The sequence below is a fragment of the Marmota flaviventris genome, chromosome 7 (assembly GCF_047511675.1).
Source record: "Marmota flaviventris isolate mMarFla1 chromosome 7, mMarFla1.hap1, whole genome shotgun sequence".
NCBI lineage: Eukaryota > Metazoa > Chordata > Mammalia > Rodentia > Sciuridae > Marmota > Marmota flaviventris.
The window spans coordinates 118,857,229-118,874,964 of record NC_092504.1 but is presented as its reverse complement, the minus strand read 5'-3'; the positions used below and the strand labels follow the sequence as shown (position 1 = coordinate 118,874,964).

The following is a 17,736-nucleotide window of genomic DNA, read 5'->3' as shown; positions in this document are numbered from 1 at the left end:
CGGTGCACACCTGTAATCCCAGCAGCTCAGGAGGCCAAGGCAGGAGTATGGTGAGTTCAAAGCCAGCCTCAGCAAGGGTAAGGCACTGAGCAACCCAGTGAGACCCTGTTTCTAAATAAAATACAAAATAGAGCTAGGGATGTGGCTCAGTGGTCTATTTCCACTGGGTTCAATCCTCCACCCCCCAAACACATACACACACACACACACACACAGAAAATTTGTTCAGGATGCATTAGGCCCTGTTATACGCCTACCATTCTTCCAGTTGTTTGGGGAAAGCCCCAGAATTTTGTGTACCTGCCCACTAAAGAAACAGTATAAGATGTTGTAAGTAAGAAAGAGGTTCTCAAACCTGCTTGAGAGTCTGAGGAAAGCTATGGCTATATGTCCTCATGGAAAGTTACAAATTTGGGGGCAACAATTAAAGAGGTAGAGGAGAATATTTTCATGACCTTATAGTAGTAGGAATACCACTCTTAACTGGAAAGGAGAGGTGGGAAGGACACAAATTGTAAAGAAAAAGACTCATAACTTCATCTACATTGAAAAGAGGAAATGTCATGTCAAAAGAAACCATAAAGAAATGTGGGGCTGGAGTTGTGGCTCAGTGGCAGAGTGCTTGACTGGCATGTGAGAGGCCCTGGGTTCAATCCTCAGCACCACATATAAATAAATAAATAAATAAGATCCATTGACAACTAAAAAATATTTTTAAAAAAGAAAATGAAAAAATAAGACACAGTGTTCAAGATATCTGTGATATACATAACCAACAAAAGTTGAGACTCCTCATTAAATAAAGAACTCTAACAAATCAATAAAAATTAATAGCCAGGCATGGTGGTGTATGCCTATAATCCCAGAGACAGGAGGCTGAGACAAGAGGATCAAAAGTTCAAGACCAGCCTCAGAAATTTAGCAAGGCTCTGTCTCAAAAAAACTAAAAAGGGCTGGGGATATAGCTCAGTGGTAAAGTGCCCCTGGGTTCAACCCCTAGTACCCCAGAATAAAATTACACAAAGCATGGTATATTTATACAATAAAAAAAAAAAAAAACAGGGCTAGGTTGTAGCTCAGTGGTAGAGTACTTGCCTAGCACATATGAGGCACTGAGTTCAATCCTTGGCACCAATATAAAAATAAGAAAATAGTACTGTATCCATCTACAACTAAAAACAAAAACAAAACACAACAGAGAAACTACAGCGCTACACACAACAAAATAAATCAGGCAATGTTAATTAAAAAAAAAAAAAAGACACTCAGTCTGAACCAGTGATATAAGTATAAACAACCTCATCAGTAGACTTTATCCTCCCTTCTCTTCCTTCTTCCCCGCAAGCTGTGTGGGTAGGGTGACTATAAACCCTGATCTGTCTGAGACGGAGGAATTTCCTGGGATAGGGTTGTTCTGTTTTTTGTTTTTTCAATGCTGGGGCCTCCTGAATGCTAAGCAGCTGCTTTGCCACTGATCAGCACCCACGTCAATTACTGTACAGTTCTGGAAGTCAGAATTCCAAAATGCATCTCCCTAGGCTGCAGTCAAATGTTGGGAGGGCTGTGGTCCTCTGGGGATTCTAGCTTCTCGGAAGTTCTCTGAGAATCTCTTGAATCTTCTGAGATCCTTGGAGAGAAACTATTCCAGGTTCCAGAGGCATCATCTTCTTCTGTGTACTTCTGTGAGTGGCACTGAGGATGGAACCCAGGGCTAGGCAAGTGCTCACCACTGAGCAACCTCCTCAGTCCTTTTGAAATTTTTTTTTTTGAAACAGGATCTGGCTAAGCTCCCTCGGCTGGCCTGGAAGTTGTGAACCTCTTCCTCAGCCTCCCAGCAGCTGGTGTTACAGGTGTACATTACCATGCCTGGCCAGAGACTTCAATTTGAAAAGCTAGGACAATCCCCAGAAAAGTGGAAAAAGTTGATTGCCCTAACTTCCACTTCCCCCGACCCTCCACTTCTTCCCTTGGCTAATATAAACCAGCACTAATACAGTGCTAACACCAAACTTAAGATAAAGAACATTCAATCAATAACACAAAGAAGAAAATCAAGAACAAGTTGATTACAAAGGCCAGCCCACATAAATCAATCATAAAATCCTTTAAGCTGAGAAAACCCACAATGGGAACTAAGCCCTATGAGCTCATTGGTGGTGATCTCTGTGCTCATCACATTGTTTTTCAACTGATCTGTTGAAAAGGACAAATTATCTGGAGGAACTATTTTTTTAGAATTTAAGATTCAATGCTGGAGTGTGATTTCTCTTAATTTACAAGGGGTTTACCAAGAGCATTGCCCTTCTGAACCAGCAGCATCAATACCACCAGAGAATATGTTAAAAATAAAAATTCTTGGGCCCTACCCCAAACCAACTGAGTCAGAGACTCTAGGGATGGGGGTCAGCAATCTGTTCATACAACCCCTTTAGGCAATTCTGATGCAGGCAGCAAGTTTGTGCACCACTGGATTAGTATACCCACATCCTCTCTGCCTTATTTGTGGTTGACACTCAATGGATTAAAAGACAACACCAAGAATTCAGTACAGCCCTCCATCAACAGTAAATATTTCACATGGTACCAGATTCAGGACAGCTTAGCAATAATAGTACATGAAACTCCAGCAATGCTATACTCTCTGCTCCCCACTTACCTTTCCTATATCTATCTGCTCATACATTAATTTCATGAATCATGAATTACTACAGAATTAGCCTTCACTGAACTGACCCTCAACATCTGGCAGTGCCTGCAATTCTGCAAAATTTCAATTGAGATATTTTATTACTTTAAATGCTGGGAAAACAGAGCTGGGGATATGGCTTATGTAGGATGCAGGCTCAGCATGTACAAGGCCCTGGGACAGAGTATCCCCTGCATCCAAAAAAATAAAGAATAAATAAATAAGTAAATAAATAAATAAATAAAGCCAGGAAAATGAAACAAATATATCGTATGATGAAGGTAAGCACCAAATCAATGATCACAATTATCACCCTAGATTTAAAAAATAATGACTACCCAAATCTAATTTTCTTAACAGCATTTAAAAAACACTTTATCTCCCAAGGATCCCTACAAAGACTGTATGTGACCAGACCCAACCTGGAGCTCTTAGCTGTGGAAACAGACATTTATGCTCTGCTGGGTTAATAAAAATGATGGTCAACTCAAAACAACAACAAAAAAACAAAACAAAACAAACAAACAAACAAAAAAAAACATGGTACTAAAGAATCCATACAGGATGATTCAACTTCTGTGAAATTGTAAAATAAGTAAAACTAATATTAATTAGGGTGCATATGTCTGAAGCAAAACCATATAAAGGAGATACCAGTCACAATGATAAAAAATAAAATAAAATATAAGGCTGGGAACATAACCTGATCCTGGAGTGCTTGCCTAGCATCCATACAGCCCAGCATTCCATGCCCAGCCCAGCAAGAGGGAAAAAAACAGAAAAAAAGTGATTACTCTGTAGGAGAGGGAAGAGACTCTGTCTGGGAAGGATGGGAGTCTGCTTCCAAGGAACTGATAATATTCTAAATCTTACCACAGCAAAGGTTACAAGTGTTTTTACTTTATAATTTACCAGATTTATATGCTCTTCCGTACGTGTTTTGCAAAAATAAACACATGCATTTCTACAACCACACATAATTTAGCAGGCTGAGGATGAGTTCATAGGCTCCCTCAAGTTCACATACCCCAGGTCTATGGTATCAAGTTATGTGAGATCAAAGAAAATCTTTAGCTTATAAAGCAATGGGAGAGCTTTGGCACATGCCTATAATCAACTTAGTGAGGCCCTAAGCAATTCAGTGAGGGATGGTGGGGGGGGAGGCTGGGATTGTGGCTCAGGGGTAGAACGCTCGCCTAGCACATGTGGGGCCCTGGGTTCGATCCTCAGCACCACATAAAAATAAATAAACAAAATAGAGGTATTGTTTCCAACTACAACTAGAAAATAAATATATATATTTTAAAAAAGGGATGGGGGGGACTGGGGTTGTGGCTCAGCAGTACAGCACTCACCTAGCATGTGCAAAGTGCAGCACCACATAAAAATAAATAAATAAAATAAAGGTATTGTGTCCAACCAGAACTAAAAACAATACATATATATATATATATATATAGTGCTCTTGGGTTCAATCTCTGGTACCAAAAGAATAAAAGAAAGCAACGGGAGGCCAGGTGCAGTATTACAGACCTATAAACCCAGTGATTCCAGAAACTGAGGCAGGAGGATCACAAGTTCAAGGACAGCCTCAACAACCCAGCAAGTCCATCTCAAAAATAAAACAAGTAAAAAGGGCTGAGGTATGTGGCTCAGCAGTTGAGTGCCCCTGGGTTTTATTTTCCATACCACAAAAAAAATAAAATAAAGCATTATGGGAGGTGGAAGAAGCTTTGAGAGCAGGAAAAGTGAAAGAAGCAGAGCAAACATTAAGCCTCTGGATCAGTTCAAATTCTTACTTGGAGAAAAGAAACATCTACAACAGGCATAGCTCACATATGCCCAAGCTTGGTAAGGAATGCAATAGTGTTGAGAAAAGCATGTTAACTAATGAGGGTAGAGAGAAGTACAGCTTGTAAAGAGATGTAAACTATTAAATAATTTATCTCTAAAGAAATAAATCCAAAACTACAAGTTTTATCCACCACCTACTTCCAGAATATTGCTGTCCTCTCAGCCCTCCTGTGAATAAAGGGCTTGAAGTGGTAAGAAAACTGCAAACACCAATACAAGAGAGCAAAAAGTATACAACCTCCTGTCTTAGCAAAACATTATCAAAGAAGCCAGCCTTGGGGAAATTATGGAACTGACAAAAAGTTACAAAAAGGCATTTCCACCAGCCTTGGAATAAATACACACATTGCAACTAAATGATAAACACATATCTGGATGTTTCTAGTTTGAATTCCAATACAGCTCTCCTCCAGCTTACAGTTCCTGAAAAGAATGAAGGTTTTGCTGAAGGTAACAGGAATCCAAGATAAGCCTACACTGATGAAATAAGTAATTCAATGGAGGTGCATTTTTGTCGTGTTTTCGTTGTACCCTTAAAGAAATATTTACTTATATCCAGCAATTATTCATTTATTTCACCAGATTTGGGTTTATACCGAACAAAACTATCGATCATTTTCAAAACAATTGGTGTTCGTGTAGACCATCAAATGCCTTATTTTGAAGAAAGGTCCAAGTAATGGACATAAGGAATTATTGTTAAGTTTCCAAGATTCTCCCCAGGGCATCAAATGGACCACTTCTTCATGTTCTGCTCAAGTTCTTTCCTTTCATCCCATTTCCTACCCTCCATTTTCTCCCACTGGCCCATTGGCTTCTTCAGTTGACCAGTTTCTCTGGCTGGTTAAGGAAGCCACCTTGAGGCGCTTCTCTGCTGGGAGTATACATCAGACTCCACTTTCCAAAGAGGCTCCCAAGGAATCCTTGTCTGACTCTTTCTTGCTCCCTTCCCCTCCCTCCTTTGTAGTCACTCCCCCAAGTTTGCTCTTCCCTCTACTTCTCAGATAACTCTGGTTACCCAGTTGGAACCAAAGACCAAAGAATTTCCTCTTCAATATGTTTGATTGAAAAGCCGCCCCAGGAAGAGGGAAGGGGTGTGGATCCACACTTATTCACTCTTCCACTTAAGCGCCAAACTACTTGACCCGTGCCGCTTTTGTACACCCCAAAACACAAGTCCATAAAAGAAATTCTAGGCCCAGAGGGGATCCTCTGTCCAAATGAATTGCCTTTAGGAGTGCTATACTCGGGACTTCTCTTTACTGCGGGGTGGGTAACTCCAAAGCAGATAACTCCAAAGCAGGTCCTGCAGAAAACTGGAGAGCTCGCGGTGGGGGAGGGTGGGGGACAGAGGTCCGAAGTTCAAGGGGCACCGAAACAAGACCTGACTCAGTTCGAGCACGTGGTTTGACCTAGTAGAGGTGGCGCTGGCGAAGCCCCTGGGAGGGGTCGTGGTCCACCGAGAGGGCCAGACCCAGTGAGTCCTCCTCTGGCCTCTGACTCACCCAGAGATAAGTAATCACTCGGGCCACAAAACGAGCCAGCAGCTCGTGGACTTCGTTTACACGGAAATTTTGGAGCTTGGGCTCCAAGAGCACTAGCAGGTAGAGACCGGTTTAAATGTGCCCCGGCTCAGCCCCAGAAGGAGGATGTGGATGGATAGGCCACTCGCCCTCCCTCTCGCGTCCGAGAGTTAAAAGGTGCCGCTCCCACCCAGGCGCGTGAGGGCAGCGCAGCCGTCCGGGACAGGACCCGAGTGGCCCTGGAGCGCTCCGTCCCCGCCGTCCAGCCCCGCGCCCCGCGTCCCCGCGTCTCTCACCTGCGGCCGGGTGGCCCGAGAGCGCACGGCCCCGGGCGCGGCGCGGGCCCCCAACCTCGCGGCGCTCGCGCAGCTCTTCCTCCTCGTCCTCCCGCCGCCGGCCCTCAGCCATGGGCGAGACGCGGAGGCGCAGCCGGGGACGGCGGGCGAGCAGCGGCCCCGGCGCCCGGTCCGCTGGCACCGGGTGCCCCTGGCCGGCGCCCTCTGGGTAGGAAAGCGGCCCCCGGAGAGGAGGTGGGGGCGGCGGCTGAAGGAACCGCCACCTCCGCGAACTCCACCTGCAGCCGAAGGGGGAGCTGCCCGGCGCGGGCCGAGCCGAGTTCCCCGCCTCCTCGCCGCACACCGGCGGCCTCCTCCCTCCCCCTCCCACTCTCTTCCCCCTTCCTCTTCCCTTCCCCGCCCCGCGGAGTTCCAGCCCGGGATCGGGCGGGCGCGCGCCGAGCCTCGCCCCCTTGGGGAGGGGTTACTGGCCACTAGGGCCGCCCTCCCGCCACACGCGGCAAACACCCCCTCGACCCAAACAGACCCGAGCGGAATACTAAAACGAGGTCGGGAGTTGGGAAGAGGAGGAGGCCTGGCCTCTTCCTGCCCTTCCACAACATTCCGATGTCAACAGGAAACCCATTTGCTTGACACTGAAACAAAAGGAGGAGGAACCTGTCCCGGAGCCGGGGAGATAGGACAGCTGGGAGCTGCTGCACTTCGGGACCAACTTGGCTAGGAGCTGAGCCCAGCGTCTGCGATACACACTTTTCCTCTTCTCACACTTTAAAATCTGTCTTGCTGAGGTTCAGAGGACTTTTAAGGCAGTGAAAGTACTCTGTGGGATACACGTCGTTGTCCTTTTGCCCAAACCCAGAGAATGTACAGACTGAACTACTTTGCGGGACAGATGCGAGTCGGTGCAGGCTCATCAGTTGTAACAAAAGTATTCTATGGATGACGGGGAGCCGTGCGGTGTGGGGGCAGGGGAGCTCACACCTCCAGCTCAGTTTTGCACCAAATCTCTAAAATAAACACAGTGGCAAGCGCCTGGAATTCCAGCGACTCCAGAGGCTGAGGCAGGAGGATTGCAAATTCCAGACCTAGACTAGACGATTTGGTGAGACCCAGTAGTCAAAAAAATCAGAAAGAAAGAAAAAGAAGGAAGGAAGGAAAAGAAAAGGGGGGCGTGGAGATGTAGCTCAGTAGAGCGCCCCTAGATTCAGTCCCCAGCACACATACACACACACACACCCAAAAAAAAAGCTTTGTGGGTTTATTTATTTATCTTTAAATTGCAGATAGACACAATACCTTTTTTTAAATTTATTTTTATGTAATGCTGAGGATCGAACCCAGTGCCTCACACATGCTAGGAAAGAGTTCTACCACTGAGCTGCAACCCCAGCCGCCCCCCCCCCCAATAAGTTAATAATTAAAAATAATAATAATAGGGGCTGGGGCTGGGGCTCAGCGGCACAGCACTCGCCTAGCACATGTGAGGCTTTGGGTTCGATCCCCAGCACCACATAAAAATAAATAAATAAAGGTATCATGTCCATCTACAACTAAGAATAATAATAATAATAATAATAATAATAATAATAATAATAATAATACCACCTCACGGTATTCCAGTTAATTGAGGATTAGGAAAAGTCTACAGTCCCTGGAAGGGCAGGAAGAAATGTGTTCAAGGCCTCCAACCAAATATGTAGAGAGATGACTTGGCCAAGTGCTGACACTCATTTGAAGCACTTGGCCCTCCTTGTTTTCAAAGCTGGAAAGAACTGTGTAACAAAAGTTATTGTGTGTACCTAAATAATCCACATCTAAGGTTCTGTGGGCACGCATATGTATGCTTGACATAGAGGAACAGATTCTGGAATCTTCACAAAAAGATACCTAAGCAGCAGGAAGAAGCATTGCCTGGACATGAAACCTTAGGAAACTCCTGCGTGGGATGAATGGGCCTTTATCTTCAGCCTCCTGCTCTATTTTTGAAAGACTGTGAGAACTCCCAATGTTCAGCATGTAAGAGAAAAAAAGAAAAGGAAAAGAGGGTCACTGGAAACAGAATTGCCTGCCATATCCAAGTGCTGTTCTTTGCCTTCTCAATAGTGTTTGCTGCAGCCTGAGCAAATCTTTCCATTTTTAAGCAGCTGAGAACCACAATTGATTTTGAAGAATTGAGGTCAAATCCAGAAGTTGAAAATTTTTTTTAACTTTTATTTATTGTTTTAAACTCTTTTTTTTTTTTTTTTACTTTTTTAGTTGCAGATGGACACAATGCCTTTATTTTGTTTATTTATCTTTATGTGGTGCTAAGGATAGAACCCAGTGTGCCTCACATGTATGAGGCAACCCCAGTCCCACAAGTTAAAATTTTATCACACTGCATAAACAGTTAAATAAATAGACACCTGGACAATTGGAAATTAAACCACAGGGGGGGGGGAAAGATTATGGATGTTAGTGCTGTTTTAAGTGTTTGGGATTCACTTTAAGTGAAAACATGATCTGTCACTTGACCTTCAAGGATGAGTAATAATGCTGGGCACAGTGACACACACCTGTAATCCCAGCAATATGGGAGGCTGAGGAAGGAGTATCATGAGTTCAAGGCCAGCCTCAGCAACTTAGTTAGACCCGGTCTCAAAATAAAAATAAAAAGAATTGGGGGGACTGGGGTTGTAGCTCAGTGGTAGAATGCTCACCTAGCATGTGTGGGGCCTTGGGTTCCATCCTCAGCACCACATAAAATAAATAAATAAAATAAAGGTGTTTAAAAAAAAATAATTGGGGATAAATTTCAGGTGGTCAAGCACCCCTGAGTTGCATCTTCAGTACCAAAAAATAAAATAAAATCTGGGAAATAAAGGAATAATTTGATGGCCCTATCTTTTTCTTTTTCTTTCTTTCTTTTTTTGTCAGCCCAGGGGATTAAAACCAGGAGTACTTTACCACTGAAATACATTCCCGGTCCTTTTTAAAAACTTTTATTTGGAAAGGTGTGTTGCCAAGTGCCCAGGCTGGCCTTGAACTTGCAATCCTCCTGCCTCAACCTCCTGAGGATCTGAGATTAAAGGTGTGTGCCACTGTACTCACCTAGCAATATATTTTTTTAAAACTTAATTAGTCAAATGGTCAATAAGAACATAAAAAGATGTTCAACTTCATTAATCATTAGGGAAATGTAAATCAAAATCACATGAGCTACCACTTCACACCTACTAGAATGGCTAGAAGAAAAAGACCATAATAAGTGATGATGAGGACCCAGAGAAATTGGAACTCTCATTTATGACTGTGACTGGGGAATGTAAAATGGTACAGTCAGTTTGGAACAATTCAGCAGTTCCTCAAAAAGTAAAAATTAGAGTTACTGTGTTATGCAGCAATTCTAATTCTAGTTATATATCCAAGAGAAATGAAAACACACAAAAAAATGTGGTTTTTTGTACATGAATGTTTGTAGTAGCATTATTCATAATAGCCAAAAAGTAGATGCAACCAAATATTCATCAATTGGTGGATGGATAAACAAAATGTGGCCTATTCATAAAATGGAGTATTATTCAGCCATAAAAATGAACTACTGATACATGCACAACATAGGTGAACCCTGAAAACACTGTGCTAAGTGAAAGAGACCAGAGACAAAGGATTCCTATGATGTGTGATTCTGTTTCTGCTAAATGTCCAGACTGGGCTAGTTCATAGAGACAGAAAATAATTAATGGTTGCCAGAAATGGGGGGGTGGGATGATGGCTGTGGGTACAGGGCTTCTTTCTAAGGTGACGAAAATATTCTAAAATCGGAAGTGATGATGGTTGCACAACTTGGTATACTAAGGGATAAATTTTATTTTAAGCTAAATACACTAGAGAATGAATTTCATGGTACGTGAATTGTATTTCAATAAAGCTGTTAAAACAAAAAGCATAATCAGCTTACCAGAAAACACAAAAGAATAAACCCGGGAAAGGACTGCACTGTGAAGTGTTCATAGTGAAGTAGAAAACCAGGTGGCAGTTACAAACAATAACAATTCAGTCATAGGAAAGAAAACCAAAGGTGTGGCCAACCAGCAACTAAACAGACATGCCAAAACATCCTTACCCTCCCAAATGACACAAGAGCCAAACCCATAGAAGGGAAATGATAAGAAACTTGGAAGGCTGGGGTTGTGGCTCAGTGGTACAGTACTTCCTTGCATGTGTGAGGCCCTGGGTCCAATTCTCAGCACCACATATAAATAAATGAACACAACAAAGGTCCATCAACAACTACAAAATAATTTAAAAAAAAAAAAAAATATATATATATATATATATATATATATATATATATATATATATATATGATATTGAAAAAGAGCCCTCGTTATGAAGGAGAATATTATATTCTTGGCTTCTCACTTTCGATATATTGACAGAACCTGAAGCAAAATGGTGTGTAACAATTTACACTACAAAAAAAGAGAATATGCTACATAAATATGTACGTGATACGGTGTTTGGCAAGTAGAAACACAATAAATATTTGTTTAATGACTCAAAAAACATAATTTCTTTACTTTTTCCTGCTGAATCACCAGAAGGCATGAATCTTAAGTCCTTTAACCTAAATAAAAAGTGACTGTCTGGAATTAAAATTTTATAGCTAATTGGTAGACGTTTACTAAAACCATGTGCTCTTTTAGGGCTTAACCTGCAAGATACGACTGTCAGGATTCTGCCTCAAAATACTTTTCTGTGCCGCTAATAATCCAAATAAAATTAAAAAAATATAGCTAAAGACCTCAAAGAAGATAAAGTAAGGATGGACAGAGACGTACAGTGGATTTAAAAGTACAGTACGTTCCACATTTTGGTGATTTGGGTGAGGGGAGGTTTGATTCTAGGTCCTTCCATACACTGAGCTACATCCCCATCCCTTTTTATTTTTCATTTTGGGACAGGGTCTCCTAAGTTGCCCAGACCTTGAAATTTCAATCCTTCTGCCTCTACCTTCTGGATAGCTAAGGAGTATAAGTGTGTGTGTGTGTTTTGGTACTGGGGTGTCACAAGGGGGCAAAAATGCGACGTATGCAGTCGAGAGGAGAAATAATGTCCACGGGCTTCTGCCCCTTTCAATGCTTTATTCACTCAAATTACTCAATACAATTTCACTCTATAGGTTCTTAATCAAGAAAACACCTATCCTTAATGCTGGGCACTGCAATAGATATAATCAATTCACAGCAAACAATTCTAGATTAATTCTAAGCAAACAATTCTAGATTAATTCTAAGCACTGCAAAACACACTTAATCATGACAGGCTAATGACAGACATTCCCTCTGCATGTTAAGTTCAAAAGTCAGATCAAAAGCCTGAGGCCTTAGGTTTTAAGTCCAGCAGATGCACACTCACTCAGACCACGGTGACCAGGTCCGGAACCAAGGCAGGCTTCTCCTGGCGTGGAGTGGATGACCAGTTGAGGAGAGGGTTAAAGGGAGGAAGCTGTGGCTCTCACCAAGGTCCAAATGAGGCTGTAGAGTTTGAGAGCAGTGAGGATCATGCAGAGGCTCAAGAACAATGACAAGTGATGGGATGTCAGGTCCTCATCAGGCTCTCCAGCTCGAGTGCATCCTTCTTTCGGCTGCCTGAATCCCTGGTCATTTGCTCTATTATTTATCCTAAATTCGGGGGCTTTTGACCCCCCTTTCAATCCTTATCAGCTACCACTGGATTTCTAAGTGCATCCTTTACCTTGGGATCAGAAACATCTGGTCTGGTGGTCTCCACCCTGATCTTCTCACCTTTCCCTCTTATCAGGCGAGGACAGCCTGCCAGGGGCTTCACTCTGTTTATCAGGGAGTGGGGAAGTAACCTGTGGGCGTGTCTGGTGAGACTACAAGTTTTAAACTGGAGTTTTAAAAATGGAGTTGCTTAGGCTTAGGCCAAAGGCCATCCTCACAAGGGGATTCAATTCAGGGGCACTTGACCACTGAGCCACATCTCCAGCCTTATTTTTGTATTTTATTTAGAGACAGGGTCTCACTGAGTTGCTTAGAACCTCGCTTTTACTGAAGTTGACTTTAAACTCTCCATCCTCCTACCTCAGCCTCCCAAACCCCTGGGATCATAGGCTTGCACCACCATAGGTTTAGTTCTTTCTTCTTTTTCTTCTTCTTCTTTTTTTTTTAATAAATTTTTAGTTGTTTATAGACCTTTATTTTATTTATTTATACGTGGTGCTGAGAATCGAACCCAGCGCCCCACACATACCAGGCAAGTGTGCTACCTCTGAGCCCCAGCCCCAGCCCAGGTTTAGTTCTTCATATAATGGGATATTAAGATTTATTAGAATAGTTTGGTGGGTTCATAAGAAGTTATTGTATTGGTCTCCAAATTTTATGAGTGTTTTAAAGTTTTTATTTGAAAGATAATGCGTGAGGTTCTGGGTTCAATCCCCAGCACCATAAAAATAAATAAATAAAAATTTTAAAAATAAAAATAATAGTACGGACTGATATGCAGTTCTGTGACGGAGCCTTTGCCTAGTGTTCATGAGACCCTGGTTTCCATCCCAGCACTGGAAACAAACAAAAAGGAAGGAAGTGGTTTCCTACTCCCATGAAGCTGAGCTAGCCTTTGGATTTGTTTTGTCCATTGGGATATGACAGTATGATTTCCAAGTCTAGACCTCGAGAGGCCTTGCTTGCTTGGGCTTGTGAACTAGGAAACTTGTCACCATCATGCGAGGAAGCTGAAGTAAGCCTACTAGAAAGGACATTATGTGAAGGAAAGCCATTTGTCCCAGGTAAGCCCATCTCAACCAGCCTGTGGCCAGTCAGCCCCCAAATCTGTGAGACAACCCAGACAAGATCTGCAGAATGGCAGACATCTGAGTACCCAGCTAAGATTCCAATGGCTGCCCGCCGGCCTGTGAACCCATGCAGGGTAAGAAATGCTCTGCATTTTGTCACTGAGGTTTTGGGGCTGTCAGGCCTGTGCTGCTCTGGGATTCTCCAGGAATTGATCGATGAAATACAGTTAGGAGTAGAACAAGCTTATCAAAGAAGGGCACCTGAGAAAACATGGAGGGAGACAGTCAAGGGAGCTGTCATGCAGACCTGGAGAGACTCTGTTAGTCCAACAGGAAGCTCTAGAATAGAGATCAGAATTCCATGTTCAGTGCAAATTGACCCTTGAATCACCACCTCACTGTCATTTGTTGAGGCTGATTGCAAGCTAAAGCAGACACTTGTACCTAGGCAGTGAGGTTTTCTTATAAATCAATATTTTTTCCCCGATTCCGGCAATCATATCCAGAGCCTATGCACACTTGAGCACACAATGCCGTATTACTGAGTTACAACCCGGCCCGCGACACCTTTGTATAAGGAACTTCACATGCTGTTATTTCCTGCCCTTGCCCATCAAGGATCCTGTCTTAAAATAAGTTTAGTTTACTTAAAGCTTAAGTCAAGATTTATCTTCAAGAGAGCCCTTTTTAAAAGAACCAATGCTAAATCCTAATTCATTCATAACAATAACCTACAAGTAAAGACATGATCAGGCTGTAATCAAGAATGAGTTCTGGAACCAGCATACCTCAGCTAGCTCCCCTATATACAAATTGACTTGTTGTTAGCAACCTGGAAAGGTTACTATGTAGATTAGCAAAACCCCATTTGAAAGGTTCCAGAGCTCTGGGCATGTGCTGTGGTGAGAATTTGAAATGTGGCTGTTTGTAAAATTTCATTGCCAATGAGAAAAATTAGAAAGTATTAGAAAATCTCATGTGGCTTGCACTGTATTTCTTTGGGGAGGGGATAGTGGGGGATAGGAGTGTTGAATCCAGGCCTTGCCTATGCTAGGCAAGTGCTCTACCACTGAGTTTTATCCTCAGACTTTTTATTTTATTTATTGCAGTACTGGCAACTGAACCCAGGAGTGCTCTACCACTTAGCTGCATCCCCAGCCCTTTTTTATTTTTTATTTTCAGTCAAGATCTCACTAAGTTGCTGAGGCTGCCCTTGAACCTGTGATTCTCCTGCCTTAGCCTCCAGAATTGCTGGGATTGCAGGCGTGCACCACTGCACCCAGCTTCTGCTCTGTATTTCCACTGGACAGTGCTCATGTGAGTAATGGAAATAAAACCAGAAATGGCTTCATAAAGAGTTAATAAATTGTCCTCAATAGGCTGATTGTTAGAAAGTCAGCAGATAGAAAACCTAGTGGGAAATTTTGTATGGTCATATGCACAGCAAAGGAGAGACTTCAACCTACAAACCTGGGTAATGACCCTGCAAGACTTTGTAAAGAGAGTGAGTGGCACATCTCTGACAGGGATAGTTAATCTGATGAACTGTGGGAAGGAGTATTCCTTCACCAAACAAATCTACTTCTGCCTGTGTCTCCAGAGAGCATCTCAGGTTAACCTCTTGCCTTCAGCTTCTACCTCTGCAAGTCTTTGTGGCTCACCATGGCAGGACTCAAACCCTCACCCTTGGGTTTTCGTAGTCCTGTGTATCATACCCTTCGAAGGATGGGGTCACTTCGCTTGTCTGCTCACAGTTATGATTCATCAAGGGAGAACCAAGAAACACATAAACATGTCATCTTGAGTTCCATTCTTATGCCCCCTGTCACCATTGTGTAAAATCAGCCCTACCGGTGCTGGGTCTAGGGCTCAGCGGTAGAATGCTCACCTAGTATGTGTGAGGCCCTGGGTTGGATCCTCAGCACCACATAAAAATAAATAAATAAAATGAAGTTATTATTTTTTTTAATTGGGGAATGAAGTTCAGGTGGCCAAACACCCCTGAGTTGGATCCTCAGTACCAAAAAAAATAAAAAAATAAATTAAAAAAAACTGGGAAAGAGGAATAATTTGGTGTCGCCTGTATTTTTCTTTGTCCTTCTTTCTTTCTTTTTCTTTTTCTTTTTTTTTTTTTTTTTTTTTTTTTTTTTGTCAGCACAGGGGATTAAAACCAGGAGTACTCTACCACTGAAGTACATTCCCAGCCCTTTTTAAAAACTTTTTTATTTTGAGAGGTGTGTTGCCAAGTGCCCAGGCTGGCCTTGAACTTGCAATCCTCCTGCCTCAACCTCCTGAGGATCTGAGATTAAAGGTGTGTGCCACTGTACTCATTCAGCAATAATTTTTTTTAAACTCAATTAGTCCAATTTCAAAACTGGCATTCTCCAAAGAAAATATATGCAAATGGTCAATAAGAACATAAAAAGATGTTCAACTTCATTAATCATTAGGGAAATATGTAAATCAAAATCACATGAGCTACCACTTCACACCTACTAGAATGGCTAGAAGAAAAAGACCATAATAAGTGATGATGAGGACCCAGAGAAATTGGAACTCTCATTTATGACTGTGACTGGGGAATGTAAAATGGTACAGCCAGTTTGGAACAATTCAGCAGTTCCTCAAAAAGTAAAAAAATTAGAGTTACTGTATTATGCAGCAATTCTAATTCTAGTTATATATCCAAGAGAAATGAAAACACACACAAAAATGTGTTTTTTTGTACATGAATATTTGTAGTGGCATTATTCATAATAGCCAAAAAGTAGATGCAACCAAATATTCATCAATTGGTGGATGGATAAACAAAATGTGGCCTATTCATAAAATGGAGTATTATTCAGCCATAAAAATGAACTACTGATACATGCACAACATAGGTGAACCCTGAAAACACTGTGCTAAGTGAAAGAGACCAGAGACAAAGGATTCCTATGATGTGTGATTCTGTTTCTGCTAAATGTCCAGACTGGGCTAGTTCATAGAGACAGAAAATAATTAATGGTTGCCAGAAATGGGGGGGTGGGATGATGGCTGTGGGTACAGGGCTTCTTTCTAAGGTGATGAAAATATTCTAAAATCGGAAGTGATGATGGTTGCACAACTTGGTATACTAAGGGATAAATTTTATTTTAAGCTAAATACACTAGAGAATGAATTTCATGGTACGTGAATTGTATTTCAATAAAGCTGTTAAAACAAAAAGCATAATCAGCTTACCAGAAAACACAAAAGAATAAACCCAGGAAAGGACTGCACTGTGAAGTGTTCATAGTGAAGTAGAAAACCAGGTGGCAGTTACAAGCAATAACAATCTGTCATAGGAAAGAAAACCAAAGGTGTGGCCAACCAGCAACTAAACAGACATGCCAAAACATCCTTACCCTCCCAAATGACACAAGAGCCAAACCCATAGAAGGAAATGATAAGAAACTTGGAATGAAAATTTAGAGACAAAGGGTAGAATGAGATTCACCTGCAAAGCTTTAAGTTATTAAGGGGGGGGGGGTATTGTGTCCATCTACAACTAAAAAATATAATTTAAAAAAATCACCTTACTCCCCCTGTTCATCAGGTTAGTTATCCCTGCCAAGATGGTTGTCTTTTCACTGTCTGGTTCCTGGCCATAAGGAATTCAGATGCCCAGATGGCACCACAGTTTGTAATTCAGCTGGATCCTTGCTGTGTCCTCTGGGAAAGTGTGCCTCTTTTGACAACAGAACTGCTAAGCTCATAGGGCCCAGGATGCAAAAAGTCCCTGTTGGGTCACTGAGAAACATGTTAAGTACAGCCACTACTGCTCCCACCACCCTGTATTCCCAGATCCATGTCTTCTTCTGATTGGAGACGTAGTACCACGTACAGGTCAGCTTTTCATAGCTGTGACAAAATACCTGACCAGAAGAATTTAGAGGAGGAAAGATATATTTGGGCTCATGGTTTCTGAGGTCTCAGTCCATTTTTGGCTGACTACATTGCCCTGGACCTGAGGCGAGGGAGGACATCATGGCGGAAGGGAATGGAGGAGGAAAACTGCTCAGCTCCTGGCAAAAGACAGGGGTGGGGTGGGGGGGCTGGGAGAAATAAAACTGTCCAGGGTACAACCCCAGTGATCTACTTCCTCCAACTAGATCCCACCTCCAAGTTGTCCATTAAACTCTAAATGGATTAATCCACTGATGATATCAGAGCCCTCATGATCCATTATTTCCTAAAAGCTCACCTCTGAACACATAAGACTTTGTGGGACATTCCAAATCCAAACCGTAACAAAAGCATCTCTAATGTAATGTGTATATGGCATTCTGGATGTGGAATGTGAAGCCTCATTGTCACAGAATTTGCCCCTGACTTTGCACTTCAGATATGTCTTCAGAGAAATACACACACACACACACACACACACACGAGTGTGTGTGTGTGTATGTGTTTGAAATTAGAGGTAGGAAGCACAATATATAAGGGTTTTGAAAGGTAAGTGCTATTCCATCCATCAAAAGCAAATCTATAAAGCACATGAGCATAAATTCCAAACCTCTCAAAGTAACATTCATGTTACAAGTGATTATTCTTAGT

General features: G+C 42.3%; 1 protein-coding gene and 1 non-coding gene across 4 annotated transcripts in view; both read right to left on the bottom strand.

The window, feature by feature from the left end:
- Nucleotides 1-6,700, bottom strand: part of Sh3d19 (SH3 domain containing 19) — a 177,497-nt gene extending 170,797 nt beyond the window's left edge. For 2 of the 3 annotated variants that reach the window (XM_071614617.1, XM_071614619.1), the window contains exon 1: nt 6,360-6,693. In XM_071614617.1, coding sequence (XP_071470718.1) covers nt 6,360-6,471 — 112 coding nt within the window. In that variant the 5' untranslated portion in view covers nt 6,472-6,693. Of the gene's footprint in view, nt 1-6,359 lie in introns of all 3 variants that reach the window. The other variant, XM_071614618.1, reaches the window with a different exon arrangement.
- A 7,822-nt stretch (nt 6,701-14,522) lies between these two features.
- On the bottom strand, nt 14,523-14,642 carry LOC114082046 (small nucleolar RNA SNORA32). The gene has a single exon (XR_003580903.1). It is a non-coding gene; the product is annotated as a small nucleolar RNA SNORA32 (small nucleolar RNA).
- Nucleotides 14,643-17,736: the final 3,094 nt, after the last annotated feature.